This window comes from Giraffa tippelskirchi, chromosome 5 (assembly GCF_054371585.1).
Source record: "Giraffa tippelskirchi isolate mGirTip1 chromosome 5, T2T-mGirTip1v1.2.pri, whole genome shotgun sequence".
In the NCBI taxonomy this organism is placed as follows: Eukaryota; Metazoa; Chordata; class Mammalia; order Artiodactyla; family Giraffidae; genus Giraffa; species Giraffa tippelskirchi.
In genome coordinates this window covers 177,828,212-177,855,053 of record NC_137279.1, presented here as the reverse complement: position 1 = coordinate 177,855,053, position 26,842 = coordinate 177,828,212, and the positions used below count along the sequence as shown (strand labels likewise).

General features: G+C 44.2%; 2 protein-coding genes across 3 annotated transcripts in view; one reads left to right on the top strand and one right to left on the bottom strand.

The window, feature by feature from the left end:
* Nucleotides 1–24,712, bottom strand: part of FOXJ3 (forkhead box J3) — a 228,997-nt gene extending 204,285 nt beyond the window's left edge. The window contains exons 1-3 of one of the 2 annotated variants that reach the window (XM_081492333.1): nt 24,572–24,712; nt 24,430–24,478; nt 1,439–1,504 (exon numbers count right to left, since the gene is read on the bottom strand). The gene's annotated coding sequence lies outside the window, so the exon portion shown is untranslated. Of the gene's footprint in view, nt 1–1,438; nt 1,505–2,202; nt 2,350–24,429; nt 24,479–24,571 lie in introns of those variants that run through there. The other variant, XM_081492325.1, reaches the window with a different exon arrangement.
* Nucleotides 2,217–26,842, top strand: part of RIMKLA (ribosomal modification protein rimK like family member A) — a 34,170-nt gene continuing 9,544 nt past the window's right edge. The window contains exons 1-3 of the mRNA XM_081492342.1: nt 2,217–2,773; nt 18,565–18,795; nt 24,600–24,686. Coding sequence (XP_081348468.1) covers nt 2,611–2,773; nt 18,565–18,795; nt 24,600–24,686 — 481 coding nt within the window. The 5' untranslated portion in view covers nt 2,217–2,610. The remainder of the gene's footprint in view (nt 2,774–18,564; nt 18,796–24,599; nt 24,687–26,842) is intronic.

Here is a 26,842-nt window from a genome sequence, read left to right as displayed (position 1 = left end):
ATGGCCTCTTAGTCCCTGCTGGTGACTGGTTCAGATGTGGGAGACTGTGAGAAGTCTGCTTACAGTCTTCTGAGACAGGTTTTCCCTGCTAACTAAGAGACACGTGGAAAGAACAGTCTCTCTACTTCCATTGGACATTATGTGCACACATGTGCCAGCTGGAATTATGGCAGCCATTTTGTAACTATGAGGGGCATTGGCCCTAGGTAGTTAGAGTGGAAAGATAGAAAGGATTTGGGTACTTGAGAAGGTCAGTAAGCTGTTAAATGAACAAACCTTTGAGCTACCTACCTCTAGATCTTTTGTTACATGAGACAGTACATTCTCCTTATTGTTTAAGACAGCTGAATCCGGAATGAAGGCGGAAAGGATAAGTTTCGCTCCAGGGACACTGAGGTGATGGCAGGACAGCATGTTTTTTTATTGTTGAAGCTCAGGAGATGTCAGGGTTGAAACTGAATTTGGGAGTCATCTATGAAGAAATATTGTCTGTGTGCTCAGTTGCTCAGTCATGTCAGAGTCTTTGCGGCCCCATGGACTGTAGACCACCAGTGTATTCTGTCCATGGAATTTTCTAGGCAAGAATACTGGACTGGGTTACCATTTCCTATTCCAGGGGATCTTCTGGACCCAGGGATTGAACTCGTATCTCTTGCATCTTCTACATTGGCAGGCGGATTTTTTTTACCACTGCACCGCCTGGGAACATAAGCTTAACTATCTCCTAACTGGATATGTCACTATCAAGGGCTTCACTTATCATCCATCCTAGAAAAGAGAGATCACAGTGGTGATAGCAACCTTCTAGGGAGGGTGAGTAAAGACAGTGAAGAAACGATGATAACATCTGGATCCCCAGATCCTGTTCTCCTCATACCTGGGTTTTGGAGAAAACTGGAGATCTTAGTAGCCATTTGCATATAAATTAAACATTCTCGACTTATGAAGATGACTGTGAAAATGGATTGTAAGCAATTCCTAAATTTACTGACTCATACAGACATTATCGTTCCAGACAACTATGGTTCTGATCATCTTATAGCCATCCTATGTATGATACTGCAGAAGTCAAGTAGAAAGCATTAAGGTCTACAAAATATATACCATGGGACATTAAGGAAATGGTCAAGGTAGAAGACAGAGCTTCTAGTGCCCAAGTCAATCTGTGGTTAGAAGATAGTTTTGAAAGTTACTAAGTCATGGGGCACTAGGTTCCTGCTACTTTAAGAAAATACATTCATGGTGGGGAGTATTTTGCAATACAAAAGGATTTACTTTGCAGCTTTTTCAACTAATTCTTGAAAAAGAATTAATTTTTGAATTTCTACTTAGAACTTTTCCAACGGCACAAGGCACATCAAGACATCAAGTGGGTAAATAAATGCACACACCTGCAAATATATATATATATATATTTATAGTGGAGCCTATATCTTACCTGAGATATCTTACCCCATTTCTAAATTGTTATTGCTTGGTCTGCTTTGAAATTCCTCTTGCCTCCCTAAGCCAAAAAAAAAAAAAGTACAAATATTTTAATAAGTCGGAAGAGCAAATGCAGTCTCCAAAGATGGCTAACTTCAGTCCTGCAGTTATTTAGAGAGGAAAGTCTGGCTACAAACACTGTTGTTTGCTGGCAGAATTTGCAATTGGCTAGGGCCAAGGACAGTGTTTAATGATGACTCAGTTGTATGCTCTAGAGGGATGGGGAAGACCAGCTAGTGATCCTTCTGCCTAAAAGGACTCATATCTGTTTTCTTCACATTGAGGTTCTACAGACCCAGAACTGCTGCAACCTGGGAGCGGGTGTCCGAGGGAAAACCGGAGACGCTGAGAAATGCACCTTCTAATTATCTGGACGCTCAACCCAAACAACCCAACTCCCTCCTTCTCTCCCCTTCCCCAGCTCCAGGCCACGATTTGGGCAGAGTCCAAGGCCAGGGTCTAACCGGAGGCCTAGCTGGATGACCTTCGCCAGGTCCTGGAGTCTCCCTTAGGAAGTCCTCGGGGCCGTGCCCGGGTTCTGTAGGGGCCGCCGATGCTCCCAGCCCCTAGGTATTCGGGAGGGCCTTTTGGAAGCATCCCGCTGCCAGCTGCGGACCTTTAGTCCGTCAGCCGGGACACCCTCTCCGCTTCCCTGGATAGCAGCCCTGACCCCTCCCGCTCGGGTCGCCCCACCCAGGCCGGCAGCGCCACGCCCACCGGGGTCCAGCGCGGGGCAGGGATGCCCTCGCTCAGCCTCGCCGCCGCCTTTCTCGCTCGGGGCTCCCCTCGGCCACCAGCCCCGCTCGTGTCCCCTCCCCCGGCCGCCGCAGGCCCCGGCCCCGCCGCCCCTCCCGGGCGCCGCCCGCCGCGGCCGCCTCTGCAGCTGGCCCCGTGGCCGGCCCGCGCCCGCCGCCGCGCGCTGATTGGCTGGCCGGGGCCGGCGGCGGCGCTGAGTGGCCGGGCAGATTCGCTGGGTCAGGGCTGCAGAGGCGCCTGGCGCACCGGCGGGAGCGGAGCCGCGGCGCGCGCTCGCCGGGACGCCGGCCGCCCGCCCGCCAGCCCGAGCGAGCGGCCCGGGGCGCCGAGGGGGCCCGCGCCCCGCCGGGCGCCGCCGCTCTGGCCGCCATGTGCTCCCAGCTCTGGTTCCTGACGGACCGGCGCATCCGCGAGGACTACCCGCAGGTGCAGATCCTGCGCGCCCTTCGGCAGCGCTGCTCCGAGCAGGACGTGCGCTTCCGAGCGGTGCTCATGGACCAGATCGCCGTCACCATCGTCGGCGGCAACCTCGGTGAGCTAGGTGGGCCCGGGAGGGTGGGGTGGTGCTCCAGGGTCCCCGAGAGCCAGCGGGTGGGCCCGCGCATCGGGCCTCCCCTGGACAAGTCCTCTTTTGGGTCACCCAAACCTGCCGCTCTCCCCCGAGAGACCTCTTCGGGTAAGAGAAATTCCCTAACCTTGGGAGCTTTTTTGACCACCAGCATCTGTCCTGAGGCCAAGATTTGAGAACTGGGTTTAATTCACTTAGGAGACTTAGTCTGGAAGGAACTTGAATTCACCTGAAGTCGCCTGGAGGTCCGAGGAAAATGAAGCTAATCCCAAATTAGCAAATTCTGCTTGCTTCAGTACCTTGCCAGTTTAGATTTATAAGAGCCAACACTAAATTTACAAAATTGCCATTAAGATGAATGTTTTTAAAAGTTTTCCAAGAGTGTCTAAGCATCAGCAGTGCACTGCATAGACTATTATTCCCAAGCTAGGAATCTGCAGATGGGGAGAAATCTGAGAGAGATTAGAATCACCGCTTGAGTATAAAGTAGGAGAGGAGACCTTTGATGAGTTTTCTTTAAACTGATCTTCCTCTCTGAAAGTATTAAATTCTGATTCCGGGAAAGTCAAGATTTCAGGTAGAGACCATTCTGGCTACATTGATTTCTCCACTGCTGTGTTGGAGAGATCTGGGGAGTAGGGCATGGGAGGGGGGTAGTAAGACATGGTTATCAGCTGTGACCATGACCTCAAAAGGTTGTGTGTTTTTAGATATTCTTAATTATCCTAATTAAACAGTTTCTGGCTTAAGAATCCTGGTTTACGAACCTTCCCCTGGCTTGCAGTATTTGAGTCTCTGCAGCCTCCAGTATGGAGACATCCAGAGGGGTCCAGGACTCAAGGAGCTTTGGGCCCACTGAGAATGCTTCTTGGAATATCATTTATATTGTTTCAATCATGCCTGGTTAAATAAACTCATAATTTGTTACTTTGCTTTGGCAGGGGAAAGGGGTCCCAACTTCTGAACAGGCTACGTACACATGAGATTTTGAATATGACCTATATCTAAGTGGACTATATCTGTTCTAGACGTTTCACCCATAAATTAATCAAAAACCTTCATAAGTAGTATCAGATTGAATAGTCTGTTGGAGAAATAGACTCCAAACATTGGGTGTCATATACATTTAGTCTGAAAGAGTGACTGTCAACCATAAAGGGCTCCTTCTCTCTAGTCTTGATTTGCTAAAACTTCTCACAGTTAGTTAATGCTGAACTGGATTCCTAGACAAGGAATCAGCAGAATTGGATTCTTATTACAGTTTTGCTGCTAACAAGTATCTTGGCTTTGCCTTGGCCAGGTCTCTTTATGTCTCTGAATCTCAGCTTTCTCATTTATAAAGCTAAGGGTTAGGGTTTCTCCAGCTGTAAAATTATCTGTCAGTACTATACTTAAATGAAATGATCTGTCATATTTTACTGATCTAGATCTAGTATATACATCTTTCCACCCCCAAGAGTTTGCTCTTTTTAAATTTTTTTTTCCAGCCTGTAAAGGTGCTTTTTTTGAGATACAGGCACATCATTCTACATCATTTTCTTATTTATAGACCCATCATGCATTCCATGAAAGAGTAGGGGAATGCTCTCTGTTTTGTATCTAAAACCTCATTTTAAACAGTCAGTCATAGGAAAATAGAAAATTAAATTCTAATGCTGCAGGAAACATTTCCACTCTTTCGTTTAGTGTCTTAAAATTTTGCTGGAATTCATGTGTGGATGTATCTCAATCTATTCAGAAGCCAGTAGTTACTTCTTTCTAAACTACAAGAAGAACTACATAGTTATTTGCCTAGTCGATCAAGAAAATGAACACAGGTACTTTTTGAAGCAGTTTTAATTTTTTGCTAATTCAGTGATTGCCCCACACAAGTCACAACACATAAAACAAACCTATTAGATCACTGTTTCTGCTGTCCAAAGCAGTCAAAAGACTTATTCGGTGCGTGGTGCATGGGGGGATTAATTAAAGCACAGGTAAGTGAGTTCCATAAGAAGACTGGGTTCCTTTGCTTTGCTCAGTGCTGTAACAGTGTCTAAATAGTGCCTCTCATGTGATAGGCACTCAATAAATGTATTTAAATGAATTAAGATATGCAGTCTATTTCCCAGTTTCTTCTAGATTCAGTTATAGAAAACCATTGGTAATTGGTTAAGCCAAAGTATTCCTCTGAAATAAACTCTAGAATTTACTGGCTTTGAAATCCAGAAAGAGTTACAAAGGTACTGATGTCCTTTCCTATTTGAGAATTATTGTGGGAGCTGGGAAGGAGTTTGGGATCATCCATTCTGACCCCTTCATTTTATAGATGAAAAACCTAATGATCAAAGAGATGGAGTGATGTGCTCAGTGCTATCCAGCTAGTTAGCGCAAACGGATGGTTAACAACCTAATCTAATTCCCAGCCAGTGATAATGGAATGAGTGTATCCTTGGACATCTGCAACCTATAGTATTGCCAAAAAGTTCGGGGTTTTCTGTAAGATGTTATGGAAGAACTTTTTGGCCAGCCCAATACCTTTCTCAGTAGATATGAAATTGAACAAAATTACATTAAATTGAGGCTAGACAGTGATGTTGCAGAGTAATGTGATAGTTGAGGAAGTTAAAGTGTCACCTTTACTCAGCCTTCACATCTTTGCTCCTTTCCATCCTCTTTTTAGATTCATGTGGGAGTAGATGAAGGGGTCATTTTGAGACAAGAACAAGCAGTGACTTCCCCAGTTCCTTAAATTCACTGCCCATCTTCCCTCCATAGCGGCTAGTGGGAACTCAAATCCAGGGATAAGAATTTAAGGTTATATCTGAAGTAGAATGCAAACAAGAGGATCAAAGTTTTGGATTTAAACACTGCAATTATTTTAAACAGAATAATACAAGTAAACTGAAGAAACGCTGCGAATGCGAGGTTTTATGGTTATTCTTTTTAACCCAGTGGTCTGCTCTACTGAGCATAGATTGGGATGGGGAGACTACTGGGAGGAGTGAACGACCTTCAGGTAACTGAAGCAATCCTGTAGAAAACACTTTCCCTTCACCTTCCTGCTGGATGTAGCATTATGAGAATCTGTGCATCGCCACGTCCTTCTTAGAAACACATTGTTGAAATTCATTCAACACATTTTTGTTAATTATTCTCAATCCTGAGGGTACAGTGGTGGTGAATATGGCACCAGTATGCACGTAGGAATATTCAAAGCGAAACACATGGAGTATTTATCATATGCCATAGGCCAAGGTTCTTTTTACATATTAATCTGATGATTATGTGCCCAGTCCTGGGCACATGGTGCTGGCTGGCAGTTGGGGACCAACACTTGAGTAATTCTGGGCTCAGCACTTTCTGTTTCCTTGCTTCCACTCCATCCCATGCATCAGCCTGCACTGACTTCACCTTGCCCCTTGCACTGAAATTGCTTCTACCTGAGATGTTCATCTTGTCCAGCTCCCTGCCTCACTGGGAACTCTTCTTCACCCTTTAGATGCAGCTCAAGTCTTTCTTTTCTCTAAAGTCTGTCTTGACTCCTTACCTGGCCCCCAAGCATCTCTCTCTTCCATCGGCTGCCGAATAAGATAGCATTCATTGCATTTTTATTGTGATTTACCTATTTACAAAGTTCATCTCCTCTCACCCCCTAAATGACTGGATATTGCTCAAATGTATGCTCCAGAACAGGTACATAGTAGATCTTCAGTTGACGTTTGTTGGATGACTGAATGAAGCCTTTAAAGGCTAATGGAGCTATGTGAGAGGCTAATGTGGGTATGTGAGGCTTGTGCTGTAATTAGCTGCTGTGTCTGGGATTTCATGATTGGATGCATAACTGTTTTCGTGATGAGGATGTTTATTTATTTGAGGGCAGAGTCACTGGTGCAAATCAAGTGTTTTGACCACCCACAGGTCTTTACAATTAACTGTCTCAAGAAACAAGTATAGCCCCAAACTCAGGAACAGATACCAAAGCAGAAGAGATGAGTTGACCTGGAAATGAGGATGTGTTACAGTTTGGCTCCTAGGAGCAGGATGATTCAGCATTCTTCCCTTACTTTCAGAGTTAAAACCTTGGTGGCTGTATGGCAGTTTCTAGGTCAGGTTCTTTACATTAAGGTGTTATGGGAGATTCTCACTTGGTTCTTTGTAGGAATCAGGTGTGTAAGATTTAAAATGTTTGGGTGGGGAGAAATCTTAATTAAATTTGAATGTGGAAATGGTCTTATCTCAGCCTTCCAAAAGAGAACAGGGGCCTTGTAGAGTAAGGATGGATTCCCATTACTGTGCAAGAAGACACTAGCAAGAAAGGGTACCAGACTCAACTTTGTGCACAAAGGTTAATCTTTAACCTTAGTCCACGCTAAAGGCCTGTGCCTGACACCCTGTAATCCGAATAAACCAGCATCCAGCACTAGTGGAAAGATCAGGGCGTAGGTGGAAGCACCAACCATATAATGTTTCCAGACTGACGTGAGTGCTGAATGGATATGCTTTACCCCATGAGTCCACATTTATTACTGTGGGCTGACCTCCAGGACTGAGGATGGGTTGAAGTATGGTTTATGTTGATGTTTCTAACAGCTGTTTTTAGGGACAGCTCATGAACTGTGTTGGAAAACGTTCTAGAACTAGTAGATGGGGGTCCTTAGTGGATCTCAGAGCCCTACTTTATAGGTTTCTGAATCACCTGTTGTTACTATCATACCCTCCACCAAAGTGGTTAAGCTTGCCTGATAGAAGGGATACAGCCATCATCAGAGAGGTCCAGAGCATCTCCATCCATCCATCCCCCTTGTCATTTCTCTTCTTAGTAGAGAGTCCACTGACATCCAAGTACATTACTGCTAGGCTTACTCCACTCCACCAACTTCTCCAGTAGATAGGTGGGCCACGGTACCTATTTCCCAGAGAGACTTCACCTTATTAGAATTTTATATTGTTTTGTTACAAAACCGCAAAAGGATCCAAAATTCTCAATCTAATTCTACTTGATCCTTCACTATTAAAAAGTAACTCAAGATTTCCTTGTGAGGAAGGGATACAGTTAAGTTACTATGCATTGAAGAATAAACAGGAATAATGGTTCCTCATTCCTATAACTCTGGTATTGTTATTGTTGTTGCTGTTGTTTAGTTGCTAAGTTGTATCCAACTGTTTGCTACCCCATAAATTGCAGCGTTCCAGGCTTCCCTGTCCTTCACTATCTCCCAGAGTTTGCTCAAACTCATGTTCATTGAGTCAGTAATGCTATCCAACCATCTCATTCTTTCGCCCCCTTCTCCTAATAGTTTAATATCATTTATGTGTCAGTTAATCTTCACAACAATCCTATTCATCCCTTTACTTCATCCACAAATATCAATTGGGTGCCCACTCTGTGCCAGGCCAGGTGCTGTGCTAGGTGCTGGAGACACAATGGAGACTAAGAACTGACACAGTCTCCCTCTTTATTATGATTTTGCTCATTCATTTGCTCAATAAATATCTGTTGACTGCCTACTATGTGTGGGGTATTGATCAGGCATCAGAACAAAACAGACAGAAATCCCTGCCTCTCAAGGAGATTACATTCTAGATGGGGAAACAGAATACAAACAAGGTAAAATATATTAGCATTTGGTGAAAAGAGCTAAGGAGGAAAGAAGGAAGAAAAGGTAGCGCATTTCTGGGGGTGAGAGAAGGGATGGTAATTTTAGATAGGGTGGCTGGAGTGGTCTTCACCCAGGACATGAGGTTCAAGTAAAGACCTGAAGGAGATAAGGACACAGGCTGTTTGGGATATCCGGGAATAGGGTGGTTCAGGGAGATGGAACAGCAAGGAAACCAGTGTGGCCAGAGCAGAAATGAGTTAAGAATGAGCATTAGGAGAGGAGGTCAGAGAGGTGAGAGTGGGAGGGGAGCCTGTGTATAGGGCCTTGTGAGTCATGGATGTACTTTCTCTCTTACCCTGGAATGAGCTGGGAATCCACTGAAGAATTTTGAGCAGAGGGGTGATGTGACCTGCCCTATGTGCACAGGATCATACTGGCCATAGTGTTGAGAATAGACTGATGGCAGCAAGGGCAGAGGCAGAGAGATCCCTTAGGAGGGTGTTGCTGCAGCTCAGGTGAGAGATGAAGGATGCTGACTGTTGGACTAGAATGATTTCAGGGGAGGAGGGGAAAAGTGACTGGATTTTGGATATATTTTGAAGACAGAGTTGTCAGGATTTGCCTACTGGATCAGACATTGGACATGTAAGAAAGACTAATCAAGGAGGTCTTCAAAGTTCCAATGTTTGTCCTAAGCAGCTGTGAGAATCAGGTTTACTATTTACTCATATAGAAAGGGTGTGAGGGGAGTAGGTTTGGGTAGGTGGTGAGGATCAGGGCTGCCTAAGGTGCCCATTAAACATCCAAATGGAAATGGTAAGTAGGCAGTTTATCACATCAGTTGCAATTCAGGGGAAAGCCCTGGCCTGAGGATATCAAAAGTAGAAGCATCTCCATACACATATCCCAGGGGTGACTACAGACAGAAAAGAGATCCAAGGACTGAGCTCTGGGGCACTCCACTGTTTAGTGGTTGAGGAGAGGGAGAACGCATGCTTAGTCACTCAGTCGTGTCCGACTCTTGCAACCCCATGGACTATAGCCCACCAGGTTCCTCTGTCCATGGAGTTTTTTCCAGGCAAGAATACTGGAGTGGGTTGCCATTTCCTCCTTCAGGGGATCTTCCACACTCAGGGATCAAACCCACTTCTCCTGCACTGCAGGCATATTCTTTACTGCTGAGCCGTTGGGGAAGCTCTGGGGAGGGGGAGAGGAACCAGCAAAGAATCCTAAGTAAAAGAAGTAAACCCTGGAGAGTGTGGTATGCTGGAAGCTGAGTGGAGAAAATATTTAAAGAAGGAAGACATGATGAGACTGTCTCAGCTGTGGTTGGTAAATCAAGTAAGATGAGGACTGAGAATTGACCATTGGATTTAAACTGTGGGCTTAGCATTAGTGACTCTGGTAAGAGCAGTTTCAATGAAGTAATGGAACACAGTGAATATACACACTGTCTCAGGAGTTTCATTATAATGGAAAGGTGAAGAATGGATTGATAACTTGTATGGACTGAATCGTGTTCTGCCAAAATTCATACATTGAAGCCCCAACCTCTGATGTGATGGTATCTGGGAGGTAGAGCCTTTGAGTCATGAGATTTAGATGAGATCATGAGGGTGGGGTCTTCATGATCCAATTAGTGACTTTATAACAAGAATTGAGAGAACTTGATCTTTCTCTCTGTCTCTTTCTCCTTGCCATGTGAGGATACAGCAAGAAGGCAGCTAACTGCCAGCAGGAACAGAACACAATAATGCTGGCACCCCAATATCAGAATTTGTGTCCATAACTGTGCAAGATGGATGTCTGTTGTTTAAGCCACCCAAGCTATGGTATTTTGTAATAGCAGCTTGAGCTAAGATATTGCTCAAGGATGAATTTGAGAGGCTTTTATTAAAGAAGAGAGAAATAACACCATATTTTATATTAGTGTGAATGATCTGATAGAGGGAAATGGACGATTTAGGAGAAGGAGGTTAATTGCTAGAGCAGTGCCTTACATGCCTGAGAGGGGTTGGGATTGAATGCATATTTCAAAAAGTTGGCTTAAGCTAGGAACAAGGACACTTCAGCCACTGTATAATAGAGAAGGTAACCTATTGGCACAGGTACAGGTAGGTGGGTAGATGTGATAGTGAAAACTTATAGAGAAGTTCTTTTCCAGTTATTTCAGAATCATTGAAAAAGGAAGAGTCAGAATGAGAAGGAGGTAGGAAGAAGTAAAGATTTGAGGCAAGAAGGCAAAGTGTGAAATGGTTGTTTGGGGTTGAGGGAGAGTGAATGGACTAGGGAAACAGAATGCTTACCAGGCAGCAGTAAGGATGCCCTTGAGACCAACCAACAGGTTTGTGTATTTTTTCTCCAGCCATTCTCCATTGCACAGAAGAACACATGAAGTAGGCAGAGCGGGATCAGGGTTACTGGGATTGTGGTTTAGCTAAGCAAGAAATGGGTGCAAGGACATGAGGGTATATGTATGGTGTTTCACTATGGAATTTAAATAGTGTAAGGGAGGAAGTGAGGGCATGAAGAGGGTGAAGAGTAGTAAAAAGATGAGGGATCCATGCATGGTAGTTCCAGATGGTATCAAAGTGCAGCTGGAGTTTGGGTACGAGAGAGTGAACTGGAAAGATAGGAGGCAGTGGTTGGAGATGGGAGTTATGATCACTGCATAAAGTCTGCAATACTGTAACCGGGAGTGGTAGCTGGGCTGGGGTGATGGACAGGCTCCTTAGAGGAAAGGAAGTCAAGAAACAGAGAGACCTAGGCATTAGAAGAATCTTTTTTTTTTTAATTAATTGACTTCTTTCTTTGGCTGCGCTGGGTCTTAGTTGCAGCACATGGGATCTTTGATCTTCCCTGCGGTATGGCACGATCTTTAGTTGCGGCATGTGAACTCTTAGTTGCAGCATGTGGGATCTAGTTCCCTGACCAGGTATCAAACCCAGGTCCCTGCATCGGGAACGTGGAATCTTAGCCACTGGACAGCCAAAGAAGTCTGGAAGAATTCTTCATAGGATATTGAAGTCACCAGTATCTATGACAGTGCAAGAGAGTCAATGAGTCTGGAGCTAAAGCTTCAAGGACAGGGGAGTGACTGGGAGCCTTAGAAGACCTGCACAAGTAGGGAGATGTGGTGGTTTGGATGAGAGTCAGACTGGGTGTTTTAGGAGGCGAGAAGGGGGATGGTCAAGCCACAATGAGAAGCAAGGAGCACGTCTCTCCTACCTCCAAGCCCAGTGACCCCGGGCGTGAGAGAGAGAAAACCACCACAGCTTGGGAGGGAGTAAGAAGCAGTGCCGCTGGGGAGAAGCAGGGGTCAATTAGACTCAAAAACAGAAGAGGAAAGGAACACTCACTGAAAAGGTCAAGGATAGGGGATTTGCTGCCCACTGAGTCCCATCGACTGAGACCCCTACGGCACAGGGGAGACGGAAGGTGGGAGTAGAAAAGGCAGTGTCAGAACTGGGGTGGGTATGGATCAGAGTCCAGGGACATGGCCTTAGAGACTGGAGTCTTGAGAGACTGACGTGAAAGGGGGAAAGGGCTTGATGAGAGTTGTCTTTGTGGTTGCATGAAAGATTGTGTTGGTGAGGTGAGGGGGAGAGGAAGGTTTTCAAGTTCTTTGATTTTACAGAAGAGGAAACTGAGACCCAAGGACATTTTTTGCCTTGCCAAGCTGTTAAATGACAGCACAAATTAAATCAAGTCTCTGACTTAGAGGCCAGAACTTTATCCACCTTGCCATAATTGCCTTTCATCTCTTGTGGCCTCAACTTCTTGAAAGGCCTTTGCAAATAGCCCTGGGATAGTCCTGAACTCACTGTGTTATGAGTTGCCATGCCTTTGCAACAAGAGGTAGACATCAAGCTTTTATTAGTTTTACATGTTTCTTCTGAGCCAGAAGCACTGTGAGTTGACATCACCTTTCTGAAACTTCCCTTGATTCTCTCAAAAGTAATCACCTAGCTGTCCCTTCCTCCTTTGCTGTCACTGTACCCTGATATATATGCCTATTAGAACACTTCTAATATTGTGTTAGAATCTCCCCAGCCCCTGCCCAAACCAGACTGATAACTCTTCTTAATACCCAGGTACTCTATAGAACCTCATTGACATTAATTACAGTTGTCTGTCTTCTTTCTTAAATCCCAGGGATGTTGTTTCACTCACACACCTCAGCCCCTGTGCCCAGCCCTTAAGACAGTGCCTAGATGCCTGTTCCTTCACTGTCAGAGGCTCTCCCGTGGCGCTTTGCCCTTACATTTGATGGCACCCCTACCCTACCCTCTGTCTTGCATCTAACCATCAGTACGTGAATCTCTGCCTGAGGGCTTTCTCTGATTACAGGAGCTCACTTTGCCCACACATGTATGGTAAGCCAGAAGGGCCAGGGAATTAACACCACACCCCTGGATCAGCTCTCAGCCAGACTTAGTATACATATAAAATTATAAATCGCTAGCTCCCTCGCCCCTTGGGTGTGGTAACCAAGGAGTGTGCACTAAACCATTTCTTATTGTTGCCCAACAGGATTAAGCTCTGGGTGCCAAGGTCATCACTCACTTCCTAAGACACCTTTTATTTGCAGCATTGTCTTCTCCACTCCCCTCCCAGGGTTTCCTGAAATTACCACCCTGATGATAAACCTCTTGTACTTCAGTCATTGTCTCCAGGAGTCCTGCTGGGGAAACCCAAAACCAACACTGGGTTTGGCCCAAAGTAGGTGCTCAATAAATCTTCACTGAATGACTGAGTGACATGATAAATGTGTGTTGAGTGACTGAATGAATTACAATGATGTCAGTATCTTTCTCCATAAGGAGACGATAAACTCCTGGTAGGCAGAGACCACCTGGCTCATCTTTGTATTCCTGTGTCTGACTCATCACAACAGTTCAATATAGGTTGAACTGAATTAAATGACCTCAAAATAGCAGCTGGTGGAAAGAGAAGGTGGCCACATAATGACTGTGGGTCTTAATGAGGTGGAGGTGAGATTTTCTTTGAGCATTGTAACAAAGACCTTTAAAAGGGAAGGAAGAGTGGCATAGTAAGAATAAAAATAACTTCTGTGTGAGGAAATGCTGGGGGGTAGGGTAGAAAAAGACCGGAGAAAATGTGGAGAGTGATTGGGATGAGCCAGATCATGCTTGGGGTGACACATATTCCTCCTAACACAACATGATAACGTGCAGCACTTCATGGATTATGATCCACTTACTTGAGTTATAGTGTTGATTCCTTTCTGAGCTTTACTGCCAACCGTGGCTAGTAGTAAACATGATCCTACTCAAGTGTAGTGGTTCTAAAAACTCCCGTAAGCGAAGTCCTTTGCTGGCTTTCCTGCTATGATGTTCTGCTCTTTTGCTTATTTCTGCCACTTGCTTTGTACATAAAGAGTGTTTTTTTCCTAGCATACACCAAGCCAGTTTAGGGTTGTTGTTTTTTTTTTTAATCAATTATTTATTTTTTGTCTGTGCTGGATCTTCGATGTTGCATGAGCTTTTCTCTAGTTGTGGCAAGCGGGGGTCACTGTTTGTTGCAGTTGTGCGGTCTTATTGTGGTGGCTTCTCTTGTTTCCGAGCATGGACTCTAGGGCACACGGGCTTCAGTAGTTGTGGCTGCTGGGCTCTAGAGCACAGACTCAATAGTTGGGGTACACAGGCTTAGTTCCTCCGCGGCATGTAGGAGCATCCCAGATCACGGATCAAACCCGTGTCTCCTGCATTAGCAGGCAGATTCTTGAACATTTGAGGCACCAAGGAAGCCCTGCCAGTTTAGTTCTGAAGCTTGCATTTTCTTTGTGAAGCCAGAGATGTATATGTGTGTATATGAATGAGTGCTGTGTGTCCCCACATCTAAAGGGTGGTGACCCACTGGGCATCAGGTCTGTGTAAATGCAAAGACTTTTGATAGTCCAGTACAGGGATTCATATACAAGATGTCATTTTTTTAAAATTAAAGCATAGTTGATTTACAATGTTGTGCCAATCGCTGCTGTACAGCAAAGTGACGGAGTTATACACGTATATACATTCTGTTTTTATATTCTTTTCCATTATGGTTTTGAATATAGTTCCCTGTGGATACTCCCAATATCCACAGGATATTGAATATAGTTCCCTGTGCTATATAGTAGGACCTTGTTCATTCATTCTGAATGTAATAGTTTGCATTTACTACCCCCAAACTCCCAGGCCATCACTCTCCCTCAGCAACTACAGTCTGTTCTGGTTTTTTTTAATGAAACATCTTTAATTTAAATACAATAATACATATGAAAGTTCTTAGCCAAGTCCCTCAAACACAAAATGTTAGGCAAATTCAGATCTGAATGATTCTACCTTTTATTATCCTTGACTCTTCCCTGTATTTGTATGAATGATTGAAAATGGGTTTTAATTTTTAGAGCTCTACTTTCCAATAATGATTTATTTCTAAAGATATTTTTCTGTATTATTATGTGCATTTCTCTGCTGTTGTACATATAAATGCAAAAGTCTAGTTTTGTAGAATTAATTTAATCCAATATATAGGTTAGGAAGAAAAACAGGCTCAATTCTTTGGAAAAGTTACTCATTTTTCTATCTTGTTTTTAATACATTAACAATATTTCCAAATATAAATAATAGAGTCAAAAGGAAATCAGAACATAATTACCCATGAAAGTATATTATTCTTTTTGGAAGTAATATGGAGGAAATATTGTGGTTTCAAAAAGTTGATTTAAGTGAGGTTGGTTGTTCGTCACTGTACTAACTAGTTTGGGATCTGATCATTCTCACAATCTTATGGACCTGTTCGGGGACAGAGTGATCATTTTAATTTAAAAAAAAAAAAAAAGTGGTTCAAGGCCAAATAGTAAATCTCAAGCCCAGTCTAGGAGCCTGAGAGACCCCAAATATCCCAGAAGCAACTCAGCTCTTTTCCCTTCACCCTGACGTCCAGGTCAAGGTGATACCCAAGAGCACTAGGGCACTTAATCACATGAAATCCCTTGTTGTTGAGGGAACGAATCCCTCATGGTTCAGGGCTTTCGTTCCATCCCTTGGCAGCAAAGCAGAGGCCTGCCCTCTCTGAGTTCCTGCATCAGCCCTTCATTCCCTTGGCTTAAGGCCCATAGATTGCAGTGGGAATGTTAATGACCCCAGGAAAGGTGACACATTAAGCTCCATCCTTTCCTGAGAGGAGATATTTATGGGGAGAGGGAGAGAGATTACTAAGTGGTTAAAGGCTCGAGAATTCACTGACAGGTTTGCTGTGCACCAGTCTTAAATCCAAGCTGTTCTTGGCCATGGCTGTGTGAACTGCTGTTCCTGCTGACGGATGCCATCACAAGTTGCAGACTCTTGTCTCCTGCTTCTAGAAATGTTTGATTTGGACAAGGTGCCATGACGTGCTGTGCTAAGTCACTTCAGTCATGTCTGACTCTGCGACTCTGTGGACTGACTGTAGCCTGCCAGGCTCCTCTGTGCGTAGGATTCTCCAGGCAAGAATACTGGAATGAGTTGCCATGTCCTCCTCCAGGGGATCTTCCCTACCCAGAGATCAAACCCACGTCTCCTGCATTACAGGCAGATTCTTTACCGCTGGCACCACATTGGAAGCCCAAGGTACAGACAGCAAAGAAAATGGGAGTGATCGCGGGCAAGTGACGTTGCCCTGTGGCATGGATGCTAGAGCTGGGTCGATGGGCAGAGAAAGAACTGGTTGTGCTCATGTTTTCCCTAAATCCATCATGCTCCTCTCTGCACAGAGCTGGAGGCCAGCACAGTCAGGGACCACATCTGTGTAACTGCTCGCGAGAGCCTTTTCAGCTCCACGTTAACCCATTCCATTCTTCGTTTATTAAAGGCTTCAGTTGGAATGAGCCAGGCCCAAAGATTTACCTTTGGAGAAGAGAGATGAAGTCCTGGTAAGACTTCCTAGGTGTACGTGAATCTGCTTGTCGAGGCTGAGCTGTCTCTGTCCACTTGTGGTTGGCATTTCCAGAAATGACTGAATTCTTTTCTTCCCATTTAGAAGTTTAACTGTTTGTCTGTGGTCTCGTGTTGAGATTTAAAAGCCAGACGTTTCTGCTGCTTCTCATCTCTCTAGGTCACTTTTCTGTTGCAAAGCCGTTTTTCTCATCAGGTGGTGCAAATCTCCATAAAGTGTCCTACCTTGCTCCGTAGAATGTCTGTGCAGTAAAAATGCCAGTGCCTTGCATATGCATAGCATTTTGTAGTTCTTAAAGCATTTTTGCATATATTACCTCATTATGTAATGTCGTTCTGGGCTGTCGCTTTTCCCCTGACTGTTCTGTATTTACTCACCTTTTTCACCAACTTGAATACTTTTCTTTCTTCTCCTACCAATTTTGAGGATATTACTCAGGGTTTGCTTTTTTCCCCCTTTCAGATTATTTTCCCCAGGGGCTATTAGTGGCAAAGGAAAAAGCACATATAAATGATACTGTTTTCTGATGGCAAAGTGAAGATAACCTGAATGCTCTTTAGACATCATCCCTGAGAATTACGTTCCAGTTCTTTGGGTTCACGCTGTCAACAGAAGTACTAAAAACAATTTAACTTAATGACTGCATTTACTCTCTTTGCTTTAAATTGGTGAAACATCTAGAATGGGAGGAAACTGTGCAAGTTAGATCCATGTAGTCGTTTTGTGGTTTGGGTTTTTCTGTTTGGTTGCTGTTGTTTTATTTTGCTTAGAGTTTTTGTATTGATGTTATTCATCCCTGAATAGAGAAATAGTAACTTCCTTAGTTAACTTTTATTTTCTTGAAATTAATATGGTTGTGCACTTTTATCACTTACGAAATCAAAGGTGCTTTAGGTTAAAGTCTATAACATGGTTCTCAAACTGTGTTTAAAAGGTTTTCTGTGGAGCATGTTAGAGACTCCTTTAAGGTTCACTAAGGCAGACCAAGTAATTCCCTGAACTCATTTCTCATTGCCCTCTCCAGTCCACTTCTTGTCTCTGTCATTATATCCCCAAGTGCTGAGTGCACTGGAGATGCCTAGTTAACTACTAAGAGTAATACCAACCATAGGCTATCAGGGCTGAAAGAGATCAAGCAGGTTGCTGTGAGTTTATCTAACCACGACATTCCTTCTGTGCCATCAGTGACCTAATGAGCCTCAGCCCATTCCATCCTAAAACAGCGGAAAAGTATCCCTTTTGTTGAGCCCAAATGTATCTCTAGGTAGCTTCTATACAATTAAACAAACGTGGAGTGCCTACCACGCACCAGATACCGTTCTAGGGACTGGGGACACAGCAGTGAGCAGTCAGACAAAATAATGCTCTTATGGATAGCTCCTCGGCTCTCTCTCCTGAGGTCACAGAAGACAAGCCAACTAATTCTTCTGCGTGGAACCCTACAGACAGTTGAAGACTGCACTCCTGTTCCTCTGACTCTTCATCACAAGCTAACACTCCCAGTTCATCCAGTGTCATGCAGGTTTAAGTCCTTTGGATATACAGATCAATCGTTTTGTGATGCATTCTAGTTTTTCATAATATTGAATTGACTTTTAGTAGATTGATTATTTTTTAAGTTTTTTGTTATAAAGGTAATATGCAGTTGGAGACATTTTGGAAAATATGGATAATTATAATATAGGAAATCATCTATAATCCCATTACCACTGTTAAAATGTTGATATACCTTTTCTAACTTATATCGATAATTTTGTATCCTTTCTTGTTCACTTAAAATTGACAATTTTTACATTCATTATATTCGTAATATTCCAGATGACTTTTAAGATGAAATCATGAGAGCAGTAAAAATACCTTAAGTGACTTATACTGCATTCCCTGTCATTGTCTCCAGCCTCCTAAGCCACTATGTTTTAGGGAATACTATTAATAGTTCTATATGGAAGGAGGTACTGGGCTATATTATCTCCTATGGATTTTTCTGACGTGGATTATTCTCGGTACACTGCCCTCCTCCCCCGCCCCCATTCATTCTTTTGTATTTCCTCGGTGTTCATTTGCTTGGAGTATAAGATGGACAGTAGCATCTCATTACAACAGGATATTCAAGTGCCATTTTCAAGGCTCTTCTTCCTACTAACTTCAGCCTTGAGGAATCTGTTGGAACCAGTGCTTCTGGTGGGATTAGATGACAGCCAGCACACCGCTCACTCCTTCCTCTGATTGCAGGCTTGCAGCTGAACCAGAAGGCGCTCACCACTTTCCCAGACGTGGTGCTTGTCCGCGTGCCCACGCCCTCCGTGCAGTCGGACAGTGACATCACCGTCCTGCGACACCTGGAGAAGCTGGGCTGCCGCTTAGTCAACCGCCCACAGAGCATTCTAAACTGCATCAACAAATTCTGGACATTCCAGGAGCTGGCTGGGCATGGGGTCCCCATGCCAGACACCTTCTCCTATGGTGAGTGTCCTTAAAATAGAATTGAGACTTGTTTTTCCAAATTGCCCGCATCTCTTATGTTCTCTCTCCCCAGAAGCCCTCTAGTAGCTCTTGTTGGCTTTCAAGGTGAATCTGTTCATCTTAGTTGAGTCAACACCTTGAGTCTTGATCGTAGTCATTCCCTCTGAAATGTCTTTGCTCCTTTTTCTCTGACATTCGTTCCTTAAATATGTAGCTGGAACACACTATGTGCCAACAACCACACTAGGCACTCTGCTCTAGCAGTAGTAGGAGGGTCCTGCTCTCAAGGTGTTCCAGTTCATCAGGGGCAGAGGACAGCAAGTAAACAGGCAATTTCAGTGCAGTGTAGTAAGTGCCAGGATAAGAGTTAGTGCAAGATGGTACAGGTTTACATAGGAGAGCTCCTAATTTAGTTTAGGATATTGAAGACTTCCCAAAAGAGATAAAGCTGAAGTTATCGAGCTAAAGCAAGGTGGGCAAGGGAGCAATCTAAGAAGAAAGCAGAATATAGAAAGATCTAAATGTAAGAGAGAACATGACCGATTGGTGTTATTTTGAGTAATTTGTAGAACATCAGGGAACTAGAGTTGAGATATATGGCTAGAAAGATAAGAAGTTGCCATCTACAGTATATGAAAGAGGTTGGGGTAATCCTGAGACTAACAGGAAGTTATTGGAGGGCTTTAAGCAAGGAAATGGCCCGATCAGAGGTCAGAATGTCACTTTGGCTACACTTCGGAGAAGGAATTAGACCAGAGGTAAAGTAGAGACAGGCTACATAGTGGTGAAAGTGAAAGTCGTTCAGTCGTGTCCGACTCTTTGCAATATAGTCCATGGAATTCTTCAAGCCAGAATACTGGAGTGGGTAGCCTTTCCCTTCTCCAGGGGATCTTCCTGACCCAGGAATCGAACTGAGGTCTCCTGCATTGCAGGTGGATTCTTTACCAACTGAGCTATCAGGGAAGCCATATACAGTGATGGGCTTTATAAATGATGCAGGTGAACAATGATGGTTGAAACTAATGTGGTTAGAGTAGGAATGAAGTGAACAGATTCAAAATTTAAGGAGACAAATATGAGGACCTGATGATTGACTGGGTGTTGGGAGGGTGGAGAGGAATCAAGAGTGACTCTGGTTTCTGGTTTGGGCCACCAGATGTGAAAGCAAACACTCAATGAGTGTTCCAGGGAAGAGGAGAAACAGACTGGTGGGTAGGGCAAGGCATTATTGGCAGAGATTATTTGAGTTTAGTACACATACTGTTTGAGGTGTCTATAGTATATGCAAGTAAAAGTATTCAGTAGGCAGCAGATAAATGAATCTGGAGCTCCTGAGAGAGGTGTAGACTATGGAAGTAGATGTGGAAACTTCCATTATGTTCAGTGAAATCACAAGAATGGAGATTACTTAGAGAGAATATGCAGAATGAAGAGAGGCCTGAGCTGCATGAAATGGTTAAATGGTAAATTTTGTTATGTCTTATTTTACCATAATAAAATAATAATTAATAAAAGAGAGTTTGAGAGAGAATCGTTTAGAGAATAGGAAAAGAAAGAACAACTTATGCAAGAAGCCAAGTAAGAGCAACTGGAAAGGTGAGAACAGAAAGAAGAGAGGTGACAGAAGCCAATGGAAAGAACACACCACGAAGAATGATAGGATGACAGGTGGTGTTTGATTCTAACAAGACACATAACAAGCACGGAGACGTGTGCTGGATGTAGCACAGGGAGTTCAATGACTACAGCTTCACTTTAGCAATGGGAAGAAAAACCAACCTGTCAGGGATGAGGAAGTGAATGGGAAGTGAGGAAATGGAAGCCCTTTGATAGCTTGATCATAGGGATCAGTTCAATTCAGTTCAGTTGCTAAGTTGTGTCCGACTCTTTGCGACCCCATGGACTGCAGCACGCTAGGCCTCCCTGTCCATCACCAATCCCCAGAGTTTACTCAAACTCATCTCCATTGAGTCGGTGATGCCATCCAACCGTCTCATCCTCTGTCATCCCCTTCTCCTCCTGCCTTCAATCTTTCCCAGCATTAGGGTCTTTTCAAATGAGTCAGCTCTTCGCATGAGGTGGCCAAAGTATTGGAGTTTCAGCTTCAACATCAGTCCTTCCAATGAGTATTCAGGACTGATCTCCTTTAGGATGGTCTGGTTGGATCTCCTTGCAGTCCAAGGGACTCTCAAGAGTCCTCTCCAACACCACGGTTCAAAAGCATCAATTCTTCGGCGCTCAGCTTTCTTGATAGTCCAACTCTCACATCCATACATGACCACTGGAAAAACAATAGCCTTGGCTAGATAGACCTTTATTGGCAAAGTAACGTCTCTGCTTTTTAATGTGTTGTCTAGGCTGGTCATAACTTTCCTTCCAAGGAGTAAGCATCTTTTAATTTCATGGCTGCAGTCACCATCTGCAGTGATTTTGGAGCTAAAAAAAAAAAATAAAGTCTCTCACTGTTTCCACTGTTTCCCCATCTATTTGCCATGAAGTGATGAGACTGGATGACATGATCTTAAGTTTTCTGAATACTGAGCTTTCACTCTCCTCTTTCACTTTCATCAAGAGGCTCTTTAGTTCTTCTTCACTTTCTGCCATAAGGGTGGTGTCATCTGCATATCTGAGGTTATTGATATGTCTCCTGGCAATCTTGATTCAGCTTGTGCTTCATCCAGCCCAGAGTTTTTCATGATGTACTCTGAATATAAGTTAAATAAGCAGGGTGACAATATATAGCCTTGATGTACTCCTTTTCCTATTTGGAACCAGTCTGTTCCCTGTCCAGTTCTAACTGTTGCTTCTTGACCTGCATACAGATTTCTCAGGTGGCAGGTCAGATGGTCTGGTATTCCCATCTCTTTCAGAATTTTCCACAGTTTATTGTGATCCACACAGTCAAAGGCTTTGGCATAGTCAATAAAGCAAAAATAGATGTTTTTCTGGTACTCTCTTGCTTTTTCGATGATCCAGCGAATGTTGGCAATTTGATCTCTGGTTCCTCTCCTTTTCTAAAACCAGCTTGAACATCTGGAAGTTCATGGTTCACGTATTGCTGAAGCCTGGCTTGGAGAATTTTGAGCATTACTTTACTAGCATGAGAGATGAGTACAATTGTGCGGTAGTTTGAGCATTCTTTGACATTGCCTTTCTTTGGGATTGGAATGAAAACTGACCCTTTCCAGTCCTGTGGCCACTGCTGAGTTTCTGAGTTTTCCAAATTTGCTGGCATATTGAGTGCAGCACTTTCACAGCGTCATCTTTTAGGATTTGAAATAGCTCAACTGGAATTCCATCACCTCCACTAGCTTTGTTCATAGTGATGCTTCCTAAGGCCCACTTGACTTCGCATTCCAGGATGTCTGGCTCTAGGTGAGTGATCACACCATCGTGATTATCTGGGTTGTGAAGATCTTTTTTGTACAGCTCTTCTGTGTATTCTTGCCACCTCTTCTTAATACCTTCTGCTTCTGTCAGGTCCATACCATTTCTGTCCTTTATTGAGCCCGTCTTTGCATGAAATGTTCCCTTGGTATCTCTAATTTTCTTGAAGAGATCTCTAGTCTTTCCCATTCTATTGTTTTCCTTTATTTCTTTGCACTGATCATTGAGGAAGGCTTTCTTGTCTCTCCTTGCTATTCTTTGGAACTCTGCATTCAAATGGGTATATCTTTCCTTTTCTCCTTTGCTTTTGGCTTCTCTTCTTTTCACAGCTATTTGTAAGGCCTCTTCAGACAGCCATTTTGCTTTTTTGCATTTCTTTTTCTTGGGGATTGTCTTGATCCCTGTCTCCTGTACAGTGTCATGAACCTCTGTCCATAGTTCATCAAGCACTCTGTCTATCAGATCTACTCCCTTAAATCTGTTTCTCACTTCCACTGTATAATTGTAAGGGATTTGATTTAGGTCTTACCTGAATGGTCTAGTGGTTTTCCCTACTTTCTTCAAGGTTGTAATGAAGGGATGATTCAGGGTCAAGGAATGGGTTTTATTTGTTTAAGATGGGGGACAACTGAGCATGTTTAAAATACTGCTGCCATTCTGAACTGAGAGGTTGAAGATACAGCAGAGGGAGGACACTTAATGTTGCAAAATCCCTGAGGAGGTGAGAGGGAAAGGGGTCTGAGGCCCAGGTGCAGGGATGGCCTCAGATAAGAAAAACCTCTCTTGGGACTTCCCTGGCACTCCAATGATTAAGACTCCATACTTCCAATGCAAGGGGTGCAGGTCCAGTCCCTGGTTGGGGAACTAAGAGTCCACATACCATGCAGCCATAAATAAATAAATAAAGGGCCTTCCTTGCATTGTGTTCTAGGGAAGGACAAAAGGATGGTTAGAGAGGAATTACCTTTATCAGTGGGTATCAGGAAGCTAGGAGTTCTCTTCTTATAAAATGTTTTCACTGTGATGATGCCCCTGTTTATCTGCATTGCCTCTGTATGCTGCTTTACATTTTTAAAAATCATTAGCACTTTTGTGACTGGTCTTACTAGTATTTCAGAGTGTTTTGCTTTGCAAAAAAATTGATGAACTATAACACCTGTGGTAGGAAGAATAATGGTCCCCTAAAGATACAAAGGGGCTTCCCTGGTGGCTCAATGGTAAAGAATCTGCCTGTAATGCAGAAGACGTGGGTTCAATCCCTGGGTAGGGAAGGTCCCCTGGAGAAGGAAATGCCAACCCACTCCAGTATTCTTGCCTGGGAAATACCATGGACAGAGGAGCCTGGTAGGCTACAGTCCATGAGGTCGCAAAAGAGTCAGACACAAGTTAGCGACTAAACAACAACAAAGATGCAAAGGTGTAGGAAATCAAGGAAGCTTATAAAACAATTTAGAAGGACTTTAATACATATTAATATTCATAGTTTTTAAATGAAGGCTTAAAGGAGTACAGTAGAGCCAATTCAGTCATGCCTTAACCTTGGATGAGACAAATCCCAGACTTGCTTTCTTTGGATAATGGTTTTCTACCTCTATACAACAATCGACTGAAAACTCAGCAGCTTAGACAACACCCATTTACCAACTCACAGTTTTGGAAGGTCTGAAGTCTATCTATGGCATAGCCAGGTTCTATACTCAGGTCTCACTAGGCTGAAATTAAGGTGCAGCTGGGCCGGCGTCTCATCTGAGGTCTGGGGTCTTCCAGGCTCACTGGTTGGCATTCAGTTCCTCCTAGTTGTAGGACTGAGGTCCCCGCTTTCTGCTGGCTGTTAACTTAGGGCCATTCTCAGCTCCTAGAGGCTGCCAGCCTGACCCTGTCACATGGACTTCTCTCCAGCATGGCAGTTCACTCCCCCAAGGCCAGCAGGAGAGTTTCTCTGCTCTAGGACAGGGGCCCACCAAGAATATCTCCCTTTTAATTAATTCGAGTCAACTGATTATTAGCCTGATCACAGGAATGCTGTCCCAGCATAGTCACTGGCTCCTCCTACACTTAGGAGGGGGATTATACAGGGCGTGTACACCAGCAGGTCGGAATCTCGGGGGCCTTCTTAGAGGTCTGCCTACCCCAGCCATGATAAGGGGGAAAAAATCCCTGCCCTGCCCCTGGACTTGTCATGACGATGACATGGACTGGAGCACGTGAAGCCTCTGCCACGTAGAAACACATGATAATGCCGCTTACCTTATCTCTCTGCTCCCACCTTTTGGGTGACAGGTACAAAATACATAGTCTGTTGGATGGAATGGGTTCAAATTGCCTTAATCAGAGAGACGCGAGGCCTCTAAAGAATTCCCACAGAGCCCCCCCCAACCATCAGCCTCACCTTCCCTGACTTTCGCTTTTCTTGGCAGGTGGACATGAAGACTTTTCGAAAATGATCGATGAAGCCGAGCCGCTGGGCTACCCGGTGGTGGTGAAGAGCACGCGCGGACACCGGGGTCAGTGCCCTCTGCCCTGTCTTCTGATTGGGCGGCAGCTCTGCGTGGAAGAGACCCTCGCCCCCGCGCTGCAGAGGCGCTGCTCAGAGAGGCGGAGCTCCCCCTGGCGGAGCTTGCGGTGTAGTCCTTAGCTCTGTCCCCTTCTCGCTGTCCCCACTGTTCTAGCTCTGTCCACACCCTTCCTGGCCGTTCCCTAGACTCCTGCAGTGGACTCCTGACTTGGTTCTGACCGGTTTCCCAAACTCCACTGCCAGTGCATCCTCTCGTCTTTGTAGGAAGCGGTTTCTCTGGAACATAGATCTCTTCTTGTCACCCCTTTGCTGAAAAACCTTCCCAAGAGCTTGTGTTGCCTGTTAGACACAGTTCCTATTCCTCACTCTGGAGGAACAGTGTCCACCTTCCTTGGCAGCCTTCTCTGCCACCTGAACACTCCGTAATCCATTCTAGACTAGACTGTGTCTCCTGCTCTCTTAAAAATAATCTTTGTTCTCTTTTCTGGGGACGCTGCCTTCCTCTGTACTCTAGTGACCTTCTGCCTGTGCATTAAAGCCAGCTTCACGTCATTTCTTCTCCCTCTACAACCTTCCCTCTCTTCCAAAGTTAATCACTCTTCCCTTTGTGTTTCTGAAGCACTTCGTCCCTGCCTCCAGCATAGTACTATGCTTTACGACAGGTATAGATTTCTCTGCCTTTTCCCCTTTTTGACCGCAGCTGCTCCGAGGTGGGAACTAGGTCCTGCCCATCTCTGTCCCCAGGACCTCCTACAGTGCTCAGGACACGGTAGTTGAAGAGGACGTGTGCAGCCAAAAGCAGTTCCCCCTGCTGTGGTATGTGAGCGGGTACTCCTGATGATACCCAGATGGCATCCTTTACTGCTCAGGAGGTACCCTGGGTGGACATGGAACGAGCAATTCCCATGAACCTGACACACACCCTGCTCTTGGTCTTCGCCGTGTAGAGGGTAGAGATGTTGCCTTGCAGGGTGATGACCACTATGGCATACACGTACTAGCGCCTGTTTCAGCCTCACGGAGGGAGGGGCCCGCTCTTCCCTGAGGCAGGGAAGGCTTCAGTGGAAGGAAAGGAGACTTCAGTTGGAATGTGGAATTTGAACTGGGTAAGCAGCATGCAGAAGCCGGGGTGGGCAAAGCAACCTGGGAAAGGAGTTGAGGAGTAAGAGAAATGAGTTGGGATGGTGAGGTGGGGCTCTGAATACTGTTCAGATATACTGCAGTGCAAAAATGCAGTATCTTAACTAGTTTTTTATTGTGGTGAAATATACATGATATAAAATTCAACTGATATTTATTGAGTGACCACAAAGTGCCAGGGGAATACAGAAAGGAACAGAACAAAACTTCCTGCCCTCAAGGAGCTCACGTTGTAGAAAGGTAAGACAGATGATAAATAAACTAAATAGCAGATGTAGTACTTTTAGATGTTTTTTAAAATTATGAGATAATTCATAAAACAAAAAATGTACCATTTTATGTTGTACAATTATGAGGATTTTAGTATTTTTACTCTTCTGTACAACCATTGTATAAATAAATGTTAGTCACTCAGTCATGCCCAATTCTTTGCAACCCCACTGATTGTAGACTGCCAGGCTCCTCCTCTGTCCATGGAATTCTCCAGACAAGAATAGCAGAGTAGGTAGCCAGTTCCTTCTCCAGGGGATCTTCCTGACCAAGGGATCAAACCCAGGTCCCCTGCATTGCAGGCAGATTCTTTACTCTCTGAGCCACCAGGATAGCCCGCACTATCTAATTCCACAATATTTCCATCACCTCCAGAAGAAACCCTGTACTTGTCAAAGGTCAGGGACTTGTACTGGTCCCTGGCAACACCTAATCTACTTTCTGTTTCTATGGATTTACCTCTTTTGGATGTTTCATATCAATGGAACCATACAATATGTGGCCTTTTGTGTCTGATTTCTTTTAGTGTAATGTTTGTAAGGATCATCCATGCTGTAGAATGGATCAGTTTTTTATCCCTTTTTATGACTCAATAATATTTTATATGGATATGCCACATTTTGTTTATCTATTATCCATTTATAGGCATTTGGGTTGTTTTACTTTGTGGCTATTATGAATAATGCTGATGTGAATATTTGTGCACATATGTGTGAACATATGTTTTCATTTCTC